General features: G+C 25.9%; 1 protein-coding gene across 4 annotated transcripts in view; it reads right to left on the reverse strand.

The window, feature by feature from the left end:
- The window catches only part of LOC107445388 (solute carrier family member malvolio), a 58,404-nt gene that overhangs the window by 12,554 nt on the left and 30,900 nt on the right, over window positions 1-14,950 (reverse strand). For all 4 annotated transcript variants that reach the window (XM_071184284.1, XM_071184285.1, XM_016059767.3 and 1 more), the window contains exons 5-13: window positions 13,396-13,534; window positions 12,081-12,236; window positions 8,706-8,864; window positions 7,839-7,880; window positions 7,069-7,107; window positions 4,794-4,913; window positions 4,241-4,464; window positions 2,655-2,814; window positions 1,058-1,108 (exon numbers count right to left, since the gene is read on the reverse strand). In XM_071184284.1, the coding sequence (XP_071040385.1) occupies window positions 1,058-1,108; window positions 2,655-2,814; window positions 4,241-4,464; window positions 4,794-4,913; window positions 7,069-7,107; window positions 7,839-7,880; window positions 8,706-8,864; window positions 12,081-12,236; window positions 13,396-13,534 (1,090 nt within the window). The remainder of the gene's footprint in view (window positions 1-1,057; window positions 1,109-2,654; window positions 2,815-4,240; window positions 4,465-4,793; window positions 4,914-7,068; window positions 7,108-7,838; window positions 7,881-8,705; window positions 8,865-12,080; window positions 12,237-13,395; window positions 13,535-14,950) is intronic.

Raw genomic sequence — 14,950 nt, forward strand, 5'->3', positions numbered from 1 at the left:
CAGTGTTTTTTTTTAAAAAAATTCAAACATCTAGAATTATAAATAAATCAAAATAAATTATATACAGTAATACTAAAAGAAAACACAAATATTTTTAATTCTAAATATGTCAATGAAAAATGTCAAGAGAAAGAAATACAGTTAAGCATTCTATTAATTTGTTACGTATTTCTTTCTCTTGACATTTTTCATTTTATTCTTCATCTGCGCATTGTAATAGAGGGCGTTGTTTTCTTTAGGTTTTAGTTTTTTCTTTTCATTCGGCCTGCTTGTGAAATTGATGTTTGACCTGTGACTATGTGAGTTTTTATTTTTCTGATGATTTCGTTTGAGTTTCTTTTCTTAATTTGTTATTTATATTGCATGTTCTTTTCCTGGACTTCTATACAAAACCATCGGGGTACTAAGGGAGTTAATTTAGGCATTTGCTTCTCCCTCAATTAGAAATGGTTTTGTTTTTATGGCTACCAGGGCCGGTACCCCCTGAAGACGTCGGCTTCGGTGGTCATATTTTCATTTTTATTTCCTTCATTTTCTTTATTATATACAGTAACTCTGAAGTAATAAATAATGAACTAATTTTAGCTCAAACATATAATATTCAAGACGCCAGAGGCTGAGTGGTAGCACTTCACGCTCCTGTGCCACAGGTCCTGAGTTCGATCCTCGGGACGGGCAAGTTTGACACAGCCTTTCATCCCTTCAGTGGGTCGATAAATGAGTACCAAGCATGCTTGGGAACTAAACACTGGGCGTTCCGCGTTTGGCTGACCACCTGACTGGAACATCTGCTCCTGCACCCCAGAGCCGAAGAAAACTGAGATGGGCACAGTAGGCCTTGGCACTCTATGGGCTGCTGCGCCACTGAGTTTAGTTTATATAATTTTCAAAATACTTAGTGACTCATATTAACTTTTTCATTTGCTTCAGCTAATCTGATGCTTGGTATAAAAATATAATTGATTTCAACACTAAGAATTTTTTCTCATTATTATTATTTTTAACTATATAAACTAGATTTCAAAATAAAATGAAGTGCTTTAAAAAACTAACTTACTGGAATGTCAGAAACTCTTTGAACACCAAGAACAAACAACAAGCAGAAAACCTTAAAAGTAGACAAATTAATGAATATAAAAAATATATAATACACTATACATTAAATAATTTGAAGAAACAAAATACCACACCTAGAAACTATCTAATCTATACACATTTATAAAAAGAATTTGTAATCAAATTAACTCCTTGTAGTGAATACTTAAAATAAAATACCTTTAAGTTTATCCAGTTTAGCTTATACGGAATGTAAATCAAAATTGAAAAAAAAATTTATAGATAGACAACTAGTAAATTACATCAAAGTAAAGAGCTAAACTTTGCAAAAAGATCATAAATATTACCACACAAATAGATAGTTACAATTCAATAATAAATAAATTTCTTATGCCAGAAATGAATGTGATCACATTTAAAATCGGCAAGTCTTGAAAATGGGTGCCTACTTTTGAAGCGCTTGAAACATGTTGACCGTTATTTCATATTTGTTGATTTCTGAAGCGAATGGAGCTTTTAATCAGGTAATATCTTACCACTTCACTTTCTTGGGATTATTTATTTAACTTTCTTCATTGTTGAAACAGAATGAAAAAGTGAAAATGCAAAAGGTTTCTGATCTAGTTCAAGAATCTCTGTTTCCTTCTATGATTCTGTGTTTTGACACTGAAGAAGGCCTTTCATTATAGACTTGAAACAATAGAAAGTTCCATGCATAAGAGTGGGCAAAGAACAAAGAGTCTGATTACCTATCAACTTAAATGATAAAAAAGAAATTTAAAACAAAAAGGTTGTGAAACTGTTTTGCCCAAAAGGGAAGCATTTAAATTAATTATGTTCTTTTCATGTTGCTTTGCTTTATTCAATTAAACGACAATTGGGTGAGTGGAAAATGTTTAATGAACATTTTATAGAAAAAAGAGCTATTTTAAAATTTAAGAACTATTCCCCCAAAAATAATATTTGTAAAGCAATCAAAGTGGCTAATCTGTTATATCAGTGCAGAAGTTGGCAAGCAACTGATTATAAATGAGGAAGAGAGTCTGACCAAAGTTTGAGCAACAAAGTGCAGGTTGAATCTGCAATCTTAACCATTGGTGTGAAAGTTAGAGAAAAAGCAAAATATCAGATTGCTCAAAAACAAATTTTTAAAATGGGCAAGCTTTACCTAAGAGCTGGGTTGAAGCTAGTATAAAGTCAGGGAACAAACCTAGCTTTTTATGAAGTATTGAATATTAGCTAGGTCATATGACAGTTAGTAAAGGCTATTAAAATAAGAGGTTTTAGAACACTTGCAAACGCGGTTTTAAAAGTTATGTATTAACTATCAGTATTGATAAAAACATCTCTAAAAAGTTGAACAAGCAAAACATTAATATTTTAAAGAAATTTATAAGCAAAATCTGGAATAAAAGCAACATAATATTGGTTAAAACTCAAAACACTATAAGATTTTAACCAATTTTTCTCTCATTATTTTCCTTTTAATATTTCTCCTTTGCTAATTAATCAACCTAAAAAAACTATAGTTTTGTTCAATATATAAAAAAAAAATTCTTAGAGGATATTTTAATTTTAAAATCTAGATGAAAACTTACCAGATATGCTATGAAACAAATATAAAATATCAAGTAAAGTGATAATCCTAAGTCAAGGGCCCACGTGTTTGGAAGCTTGTCTGTAGCGAATTCTTCAACAAAATAAAGATTAATGCCTATCACAACTATTGCTAGTAGGCATGTGATTATTTTATTGACGCTGTAAAATTTAAAAGTACTCAATAAATGATCAAATGTAAATGTAAATCACAATCTGAAATACGTTTTTAAAATAAATTTCAATTGACAAAAAATCTCACTTCTGAAACTAAAAAAAACAACACTGTTTTAAAAATGAATAATTATTTTTTACGATTACTAAAATGAGGTTACACAAACAGATAATATTACAAAATTTCTCAAAATTCTTTGTTTGAATTATCTTAAAAGCAAAAAAAGATAAAATAATTCTCAAATATCTGTTCAAATGTTTTCACTTTACATTTCTTAAATGTTAAAATTTCATTATATTGACAAATTATAAAGTTTCGAGATTTTTTTTGGGTGCTATTAACAAAATAACTTCGTTTTAATATTTTACTTTTTTTGATATTTAAATCTTATTTATTTACTTTAGCTTTAATTAAAACAATTTACAATTCTGTACAGATTTTAACGAAGTGTAAAAACAGAAATCAAATAAAGTAGGCATTTTAAAAAAATATTGAATGTTTAGAATTTTAGTAATACATAATAAGTTTACTACTAATTACATTTATATTATATTTAATAGGAATTAAAAAATTTTTAACAGCACTTATAAAGTAAAAGGAACACAATTTTTTTTTTTTTTACTAAAAAATGCATATTTATAAATACATAAAATGGTTTGCTTGTACTGCAATAAAATTCTTATTATTTGTTACTTTAATCATTAAATATTTTTTATTTGCACAAATTTTTTTCATTTCTTCAAATACACTACTAAATTTCTTTTTAACATATTTCAGGGGTGATTGTGAGCAAAAGTCAAAATTCCGAAAAATTTCTTGAGTTAAAAAAGAAAAAAAAAAGTTTAAATTGAAAAATTAGACAAAAAAATTTAAACAAGTTTTTTTTTCTTTTTCTCAATATTTCTTAGTTTACTTAAACTTACTTACTTTACTCTATTTAACTTCTCTTACTTAGTTTACTCCATTTAAAATTTTACACATACCTATGATGACCTGGAGAAGTAATTGAAATTTACAAATATGTCTTTTTTTCTTGAGTTCATGATTATAACAACTATTCACTGATAAAAAATGAATATTAATCTTGAATATAAGCTTATAAAGTATCTCTCTGACTCTCCCTTACAAACAAATAAAATAAACTGTGTTTTTAAGTTCCACCTTTAAAAATTTGATTTCCCGAAACTTCTGTGATCAATGATTTTTTTAAAACGCCTGAACCTTTGATCTCCGGAAACTTCCGGATTACTGTTAGCGAAAATTCCGGAAATCCGGATTTTTTCCGGAGCACAATCATCCCTGATATTTCTACAATTTTACAAATGTTTTTAATCAAGTTAATATTTTTGGCATTTTATTAACTATACAGAAGTGAAATTTCTATTAAAAAAAATTAAGAACAAAATAACATACATTCCATTTCGAAAATCTCCCATGACATTTAGTGAAGATGTGAATATTAATGTTGGAATAAGAGCGAATGGTAATTGTAATGACATGAGAGCATTTAAGTAGTCATTCATCTTACTAAGATCTCTAATGTCACTGTAGATTGCAATAAAGAGGGTGGGAGCAATGGCAATACATCTGGTCAACAAAACTCTCTTCCAACGGGCCCACTTAAGGTTCAAAAAGCCCTACATAAATATAAAGAAACAAAAGATTTTACAATAACATTTAAAAAAATCATTACAAACATGTTATTTATGATTACAGATATGTAGACACATGGGAAAAGGTGCAAAAGTACAGATAATGTATAAGTATGGATATACTTCACATTTATACAGGATAATCAAGATCCTACATTATGAGTTTTAGTGCAAAAACTAGTAATAATAATACAAATCCAAAAACTAATATTTAATGCAGAACAAATAATAGAAATCAAAACACAAATTTCTAAAACTTATGCAGAACAAAAGATTGCTTAAAAAGAACTTCAAAAAAGATACAGGAAACTCACTTCCATGACAAACTGTCCAGAATAAGTTCCAGTCATAGTTGAACTTTGTCCAGCAGCAAGAATACCAATTGCCCAAATATATAAAGGTACATTCCCATACTCACAGCCTAAATATATACCCTAAAAATAAATTATGATTAAGTTTCTTTCTTGACCTACTTAAAATGTTAACTAAACATCTAAATTATTATACATTCAAATCACAAAATATTTTTTAGTAGGATCTTATAAATAGTTTGGACTTTAAGATATTTATAAATAGGTAAATTTTCCTATTTCAAAATAATATAAATTTCAATTAATACAAATCTGAAAAATCCAGAATTCATTAAGTTCTTAAACTAAAAGTTTTATATGTCCAACTTCTTTAGTAATTTATACCACATTTTTCCAAGTGAATAGGTCTTGTTGAGCACATAGGCATATTCTACACAAAATGCCTCAGAAAAAAACAATTCTCAAATCCATTTTTTTTTTAAATTTTAAAATATTATATATATATATATAATTAACCTAACCTAGAACTTTAACAATAGAACAGGATAATAAACAAATAAGATACTTCAAGCAAAACTCAAATTATTATATCTAAACTTTAGAGAATTAAGGCATATAGGCAACAGTCTGTGATTAGCTGAGAGCTAAAATTTATTATATACAAACAGAAAACAACTATATTTGAAATAATTTTCTTTTGAAAACTATAATAACTAGACTTAAAACTTTTATAACTAGACTTAAAACTTTTATCAAACTATCTATATAATTGGAAATCAAAAATAAATGTTAATTCTCTGTCAAAAAAATTTTTTTCTACTAAGAATTTTTTCTTAGAAGAAATCTTTACAATATAAAACTAAAAACAAAGATACATTTTTATATTTAAACTTAAAAACTTTTGCAGTTATGGCATAGTTATATATCTCTTGGCAAGTTACGTAGCTTAATGTAATTAACACTATCATGATGTTAAAAAGTGATATTTGATTTAACCTTTATCAAATGTTGTAACTATAATTTTGAAATCATTATTATTTTTTTCCTGCAATTTTCATCTAGCAATTTTGTAGCAGCTTGCCACAACATTGCTATACAAAAAAACGTCTATTTAGACTTTATTGTATAATTGCAAACATTAAGAAAAGACAGAGTTAAGAAGTTTAAAGAGAATAACAAAATAAATTTAAAATAGTTGCAGCTTAATCAGAAAATAAATAATATAGCCAACAACTAGGTAAAACTCTAAGCATTTTAAATTTTTATTTCATCAAAATAAAAAATATATGTTCATTTATTTTATAAAATTTTAAAATAATTATCAAACAACAAATTAATAAAATTTTAGTTACACAAAGTTATAATCAGTAATTGTTTTGGACATGAGTAGTAAAAGAATATCAGTGGTGATGATTTTAGCATTATTAGATTATAACTGAATTATTTAAATTGTGAATTCCCAATTATTTTGCAACATATAATATATTAAGGATATAATATTGGTGCACAATATATTATATCACAAAAATCATGAGGAATTTTTAAAATTGAATTATTTTTTAAATACATGATATTTTGACAGTGAAAACTTTTTGCTTTTCGATGCAGAAGTTTTAATGTTAGATTAAAATAAAATTACGTTATTTTTTTAAAATTAATTTCACTGTAACATTTTTGCTGAAAAATAAATAAAAATTAAAAAAACGAAACTGAATAAATCAATTTTTAAAATATAAAAATTTATTTATTCAGTTTTGTTTTTTTAATTTTTATTTATTTTTCAGCAAAAATGCTACAGTGAAATTGTTACAGTGAATCAGCAGCATTTTTCTTTTAATTTTCAGCAATTTTCTTTTTTGTATTCAAAAAGCAGATGACATACCCTTAAATAAGAACCACAAAGTGCATGTTAAAAACTAAAACTACCTTGTTTAATTATCCAAATTAAACATGGCACCAAATTTATTTTTTGAATATAAACATATTTATTTTCTTCTAAAATAATTATAATTTCTAACTATTTCTGATTTAACAACTCTGGGATTAAACATTTTTATTCTAATTGAATTTATTAAATATTTAATAGAGAATAATATAAATCAATAAAACAATTTTGTTAACAGCTTCTTTAAATAAAAATGAAATCTAATGAAATCGAAAATGAGAATTTTCTCAGTTTGTTTCTCAATTATCAGTCTTCATTTATTTACTTATTAGAAAATATTAAAAATGGAAATAAAAAATAAAGAAAACAAAGTTCTTGACAAATAATACTTACTGCACGATATATATCAACTTCTAGAGTAGAGTTATCATTCTGAAAGTTTTTAAAACATTAAGTTAGATTAATATATTTTTTTTAATTGAGATTAATAGTTATCATATCACACGTATTATAAACAAGCTATGTAGATAATATAAGACAAAAAATCAAATTAATGAAGCAAAAATAATTAAACTACTTCAAAAGTAAGAACTTAAAGTAAATGCAAAACAACATTTTTTTAAAATTATTGAAGTTGCAGAATAATTAAGCAATAATTATCTATATAGCAATAATTAAACAAGAAGATGAAGTAACATTTGGTAAGTTTTTTTAAACAGTTTAAAAAAAAAAAATTCCATTTTTCTTTTATAACCCCTATTAATTCATCTGTTAAATAATAATACAAATTTTAAATATAATTTTTTATCCTTAATTAATAAAAAATTTTTATAAATATAAAATAATTTATCTCTGACTTTGGGATCAAATGAGACATTAAACTACTGAGTAAAATTATAACATTAATTAATGTCAGTGCCACTTTTTACTTTACTTTTTTACAGATAATGTATAAATAACAATGTGAGGTAATATTTAGTTATTTTCCTCCTTTTTAATTTTTTGAAACAGTGCTTATTAAATATGTTCTATTGATATATTTCATATGCCTTATGTTAAAAAATAATAATTCATTTACTAGAATCTTTAATAAGAATAAAAATAAATCACTGAAAGTTTAGAATTAAAAACTTATTCACAATTTAAAAACTGATTATACTTACTGGAAATATATCAGCATAAGTAGTGTTCTGACAGAGGTTATACTAAAATTGAAAATTTCAATTGAAAATTAATACTTTATTAATTCAATTAATTATAAATATTTTCAAAATATTGGAAATAAACAGAAAACGGTTGGACAAAAATTTTATTTGCTATTTAACTGATATACTGTTAAAATATTTTTGTTAAAAAAACATCACATAAATATCTTTAAAATTTCAGATTAGGAAATTTAACCACAAAACTATAAAAAAGTAATTATTAAGAAAAGGAAATAATTTCAAACCAATGAGTTATAAACTTCAGTTCAAATGAGTATAAAATTATTATTTTTAAAGAAATTTCAAAACCAAAATTTAAGCAATGAAATTTATTATTAGCCCATAAAAAGTATTTTTCTTTTTAAATCTGCTTTAGCAATGCTTTAAATCATTGGTCTTTCCGCCTTGAAATTTTGAAAGCATCATATACTTATTTTTCTAACAAAGCAATGCATATATAGTTGTTGATCCAGATATTGGAATTAGACTGTACAACATATAAAATTTTGCTTAATACATTAAGCCTATTTTTTAATTCTTGTTTAATAACCCAAGCAAGTTCAGTTAATTAGCTTTTCCTTGTTATTTTATGCAAGAAATTAGATGGGATAATTTAGGGTGAAAAAACACAGAAATAAATTCTTTTTCAGCTTATGATAATCAGTTATGGTGGCAGGAAAGTAAGCTAAGGCATAGTGACCCTGTATATGGAGTTAATATGTTGAATCAGTTACAAAAGAACGATGTTTAGACCAATTTAGTTTGCTGTTTACTTTTATAAGAAATACAAAATATTCAATTATATTAAGTATAAAAAATACTTACTACATCAGCATTAGATTTACCATACAATCCTTTAGCAAATACAGAAACCACAAATATATTTATTATTAATGAGACGAATAATGCAACTGCAGATTCAATGAAGTAATACATATTAGCTTCTCTGACTTTCTTCTGATTTCTTCTATCCACTTCCCTAGACTATAAGAAAATCAAAGAATATTTAAGAATAGGTGCATTCATAAATTTCATCTGCTAAAAATGGCCCCCAATTGTTTAAATTTGAGCATTTGTGAAAACTTCTAGCAACTCAAAAGATTGAACTAATCTAGTTCAATTTTGAACAAAGCATTTGAAAACCATTTTCCTGCCCTAGTTTATAAATGTACCCAATATTTAAGATCATAAAAAGAAATATAAATAAGTAATGAGATAAAGTGCTTTTTTTTGCAAAAATAATTTCAATGTAGCATAAATAATTCTTAGAACACACAAATTTAACTTATTACAAGAAATAATAGAATGAAAATAATTGAAAATAATAACCCTTTTAGAATGAAAATAATTTTTTCGTGCAAGTCAAGTGCGATTTTAGGGAAAATGAAACAGATTAAGTAATAGTTTCTAAAACATTTATCAGAATAAATTAAATCATAATTATGATAATTTGAAAATGTTAAAATAATTTTGGGTAAAGTTGCTTATTCTCAAGCAAATTAGAACAGCGAGTAAGTCACTGAAAAATGAAAATTTTATTGCTTCAAGTCAGTTTTATAAACAAACATCACATTTAGTACTAAGCAGCAAAAACTTATTGTCATGTTGGAATATGCAAAACATATTTCCTAGCTTTTAAAATCTAAATTATTATCTTATTTAATCCCTTTCTCAGTAAATAAAAATCATTAACATAATCAGTCATCTTTTAATAGCACTACCTTGAGTTCACTGCAATAATCTGTTGTATGATTGCAGAAAGCTGCTGTATAGTTGCTAAATGTTTTGATAAGACTTTCTCACACTTTTTTATCTGACAACACATCTAAAAGTGTATGGCAAAGAAAAAGAGCCTTGGCAGTAAATTAAATCAATTAATAGACAAGGCATGGGATTCCTTTAACATTCTTTGGCTAAAACTATTCTAATAAATGCATAACACTCGCAGTTTTGATTTCTGGGTGGACGGAGGTGTCCCGAATGTGTTCCATATTTTTTGGTTGCCATCAGCATAAAATTAATAAATCATACCGGTACTCTTCACCTATAAAATATTTTTGAATCCCGAACTTAAATGTATATTTAATTTTATAGTAATATATTTATTTTTACTCCATATTCATTTTTACAGAAGCTATTACATGTGTTTTTCTTTTTTTAATCTACTTTTATTACATTTTTGACTTTGATTGTTTTCTAAATTAAGAGTTTAGAACTAAAAGTGTTGTTTCATTACTATGATGCTATTCCATATTACCCACATTACACTAAATTTTAGGATAAACTAATTTGAATTGCCGTCTTAACTTATTAACCATTTTACAATAATTATTTTTTGGTGTAAATTACTTTAATATGCTGTTTAAAAATTATCATTAAAGAGATTCATTAAATGACTTGTTGCTGAACGATCAGCTTCATGCACAATGTGCTGATCGTGAATTACATGCACAAATCATATCAATCTGTTTGGCAAGTGAAAATATTCAATAATGGTTGTGATCCCATCAAATTTGCTAGGACAATATACCTTAAATTTTAAATGTTATTTTTAAAAAATGATTACTAAGGGTAAGCAAACAGAATTATTTGTAGTACATGCATTCAAAGGAATAATTTAAACTTTTGTAGGAAAAAAAGCTTTTTTATGCTAAGAAACAACAATTATTGTGAAACAATCATCATGGTTGGTGAACAGCAGATACCACCTGTTTGCTGCTGCACTAGAAGAAGCTCTTTTTAGAAAGACTATCTTAGATTTCAAATCAAAGTGTATTTTTAAGTTCTTAAGTACAAAATATATATACAAAGCTAAGTGTTTAAGAACGAACACCTTCTTTCGGTAGCATATCTTGGACTGAATGAGTTATTTAAGCATAGTGATGAAGAAGCAATAACAGAGTAGGGGTTTTGGACGTCCTAAACTGGTTTTGGACAGGTCATTTGGGTTTTACTGTCTTAAACTGTCTTAAATGTGTCCAAAACCTTGAACATTGGTAACATGCAAGGTAAAAATTCTATATGTGTAACCATTGTACACATAATAATTACATATATTAATAAATATTTGATACTTTTTATATAATTTGTTTTAACTTATTAAAGGAAAATAAGATAATAGGAAAAGATTTATAAATTTTGAAGCTCCACAATTCATTGAACAACAAAAGTGAATACCTTATTCCTTAAATATGAATAAATATGCTTTTAATACTGATAAATTATGTTTTTGCATAAGGGTAAATAATGCAATATTAAAAATAATCATAAACATTTTTAATAAAACCAAAACTTGCCTTCCTTTTGTTCCTTATTCAAAAACTAACATTTTATTTTTCACAATGTTTTTTTTTTTTTAAATTGTCACAAATTGAGTGAATAGGTTTTGGACAGTTTAAGACAGTACTGGACAAAGGGGTTTTGGACAAGACTGTTTAAACGCTGGTTTAAACCGCCGATTAATCAATTCTGTCCTAAACCTTGCCAACTCTGAGCAGTAAGTCGACCTGCTATCAGTTTCAACAAAGTATGAAGATTAGCATTTACAACTGACTGTGAAGAAGAAAAATAGATACAAGTCGAAGCACAGAGTTCCCTAGGAAACTTACAACATCATGAAAAAGTATACAAGCTAACTCACCGCAGCTTGAGTAATCAATAAGATATGCACTAGCAATGACATCACAACATCCGAGGTATTTATAAATAAAACAGTTGCGTCGTGAACCCTTTCACACTCTGCATTTCATTAAAATGACGAAACAGTAACAAGTTTAGTTGTATACAAGCTTTTCCTTAATTAATGCTTAGGTAGTTATACAAAATATTTACTTGACAATATATTTGATGAAATACACGATTAAAATAAAGTAACAGTAAGATAAATAAATTCAAATTGATAATTAATCATTTCTAAGAAATGTGCTGAACAAGTGCAATTTTTAACTCTAATGCAGTCTTTAACAAAGCTATTGTAACAATATTATCTGATTGAAAACTTCATTCGCTTCAGAAATAAACAAATCAGAAATAACAGTTATTTCATAGCTGTTTGTTTCTGAAGCAAATGAAGTTTTCAATCAGATAACATCTTGTCCCTTCAGTTTCTTCGGATTATTTATTCAATAATAACTTTTATTTATAATAAAACCACTCAACAAAGCTTTGAATGTTTCTCTGCATAAGAAATGGAAAGTTTACCTTGACAAGAGCTGAATGAAGGTATAAATTATGTGGCATAATCACAGCTCCAACAATACCAACAGCCTGTAAAAGTGCTTGATTATCACAACCTCTACACATTGGAACTATCAAACCTTCAACAACTTCACCTTGATTAGGACTAGCTACCACATACTGTAAGAAAAAAAATTAGCAAATCAATAACTAGAAAATAAATTATACTTTATTCTACAATTTATCGAATTTAAAGTTTATATTTTATTTTCAAACTGAAAACAATGTGCGTCTGTTATTTAATGTTATTAAGATGTCATCAATTAGATAACTTTATTTGAACAGCTAATCATCTTTTTCTCAGTAATGTAATCGAAATCTTAAATTGAGGAAAAGGACAAAGGACAGATTAAAAGAAATTTTTCAAGAAGGGTTATTGTAATAAGGGACAGCAGAAATGTAGTAAATATATATATCACTCAAATCATCAAAGAAATTTAAACAAAATTATTTAGATTTGTTATTTCCATTTCAGATAAAAAATTTTAAAAAAACATAAGTTTCTTTTATTTTAAAAGAAGCAATTTATTTTAAGACAAAAGATTATATTCAATTTTTATTTAAGCAAAAAAAAAATTATTTAAGAGAAAATGTTTTTTTTTTACTTGTACAAAGTCCTTTGAATTATATACTGAAGCATTTTATATATAATTTTTTATTATTCAAGAATGGTCTAAACCCATGACTAAGAGTTAACACAATTTAGTTACATAATGTATAGATATATATATATATGTGTGTGTGTGCGCATGCGTGTAACATAAAAAGCTTCAATTAATCTTTTTATGTTATTTCTTTTCTGTAAATCCTTTTCTTTTAGTTTTTCATTCTAATAGAAATGCTTTCTCATGCTTTTAAATTCACATCATGTCCTTAAATCTATTTTTGGCTTAAGTATGCATCAATTAAAAGTAAGACATCTTTCCCCTTTGCGGGAATCGAGAGACCTATTTAATAAACCAATTACAATTACTGAGATTTTCCACTTTCACTAAATTGAAACATTTTACGGAATTGCTTTGCAAGATTTTCCCTAACATATAATCTAGAAGCACAACTTTTCGTGTCTTCTTTTATAGCTGCTCTCTGTCTAATAATTAATAAATGAATTCTGCAACCTCCTTCCCTGCCTAAGACCTGTTTTAATCCTTCCACTCGGCAACGACGTTATATATATATTTATGGAATATTAGGTTTTAATGGATACTTTTGGATTGTGTGTGCAGATTATTTTTTTATCTTACTCTGCAGCTATAAGTGAAAAATGTAAATAATTTACCTCATATCCAAATGTAACTGCCATCACTGTGATTAGAAATGCAAAAAAGAACTCCAATTTTCTCAGACCATATTTATCCAAAAGTAGAAAAGTGAAAGTATCAACAATTGTTATCAATACTCCAGCATAAAGAGGAATTCTAAAACAAAATAAAAAACTAAGTAAAATATTAAAAATAATTTCTAGTTAAGAATTCTTAAACAAAAATACCTGCAAATAAGGCAAACTAAAACAGACAATGAAAACTAACAATTAAAAGAGTATAGTGTAAAAATGCTTAATATGACATCTGGAGAAAAAAATTTGGGAAAGATCTTGTTTCAGTCTTATTTAACAACACAAATATGTATAACAAAGTCCTTGCATTTTGCTGATCTCACTGGATGAAGGTTAAAAGTCTTTGGATGTTTTGAAGTAGAAAAAGTTTTAAGTGTATTTGGCTTTGATAAGAGACCGACGAGAACTAACTTTAGAGACAACAACAAATTAAACTGCCAATAATATGAATGCCACGAAGAGTGTCAAAGATATTTTGCTAATTGGAAGCTTGCTTATAAAAATAAAAGCATAATCTTTTTCTCTTATTATCGAAGCATAAAGTTAAAAGCTTATTTGTTTAAATTTAATAAAATGTAACTTAGAACCTACACTTCCTATGCTTAACAATTTAATGTGTGCAAAGAAAACAAACTAAATTTTTAATAAAAAGAGAAAGGAATTTCAAAAAATTATTTCTTTATTAAAAGTTCATAAATCATTATTTGGTAAACATAATTACTGCTTTTGGAATGATTTTAGCACTTTTTCATGTAATTTTTAGCCTCCTTATATTTGAAATTAAATATTAATGCATAATAAATGAAGGATGGATGTGAGCAAAAACATTTAAACACTTAATTATGCAAAAATCATACAATCAACAATGAATAAAACTTTTAAATGTCTAAACAATTAAAACTTTTATCTGTCTATAATTGTAAGAATAAATCTAGCACAAACTTCTTTCAGAAGTGTAATAAGAGCAAATTAGTTAAATTAATTAATAAATCTTCTAGACCTATAAAATTAGTAATCATTAATTTTCCTGACCTATAAGACTGTAATAACTATATATTTTAGAAAATAATTATAATTACGAAAATGAAAATAAAATTATGCTTATCATCTGTTAAATTTAGTAACAATCATAGAGTGCAAAGGATAAACTATTTTCTGAATTTGAATTATTTACTTTTATAGTTAAAAGTATCAACTTTTTTTTCTATGAAAAAAATATATATAAAGCTAAACCGAAATTAGAAAAAAATATTTATATTAAAAATTAATGAATAATTTTTGTAATAGAGTAATTCCAAATCCTACTTTGCATTTTATAACAATGTTCCCAGAAAAACTCTTTATATAAAAGGGAGAAAAAAAGTCTTGACTCTAAGCATTAGTTCTAACGGATTCGTCATATTGTAACGATCATTTAAAACAATTTTTTTAATATAATATTAAGCATAAATGTTTAAACAATCAAAGGGTTTGAAGAAATATAATGTTAAAACTCATT

This window comes from Parasteatoda tepidariorum, chromosome 8 (assembly GCF_043381705.1).
Source record: "Parasteatoda tepidariorum isolate YZ-2023 chromosome 8, CAS_Ptep_4.0, whole genome shotgun sequence".
Taxonomy (NCBI): Eukaryota; Metazoa; Arthropoda; class Arachnida; order Araneae; family Theridiidae; genus Parasteatoda; species Parasteatoda tepidariorum.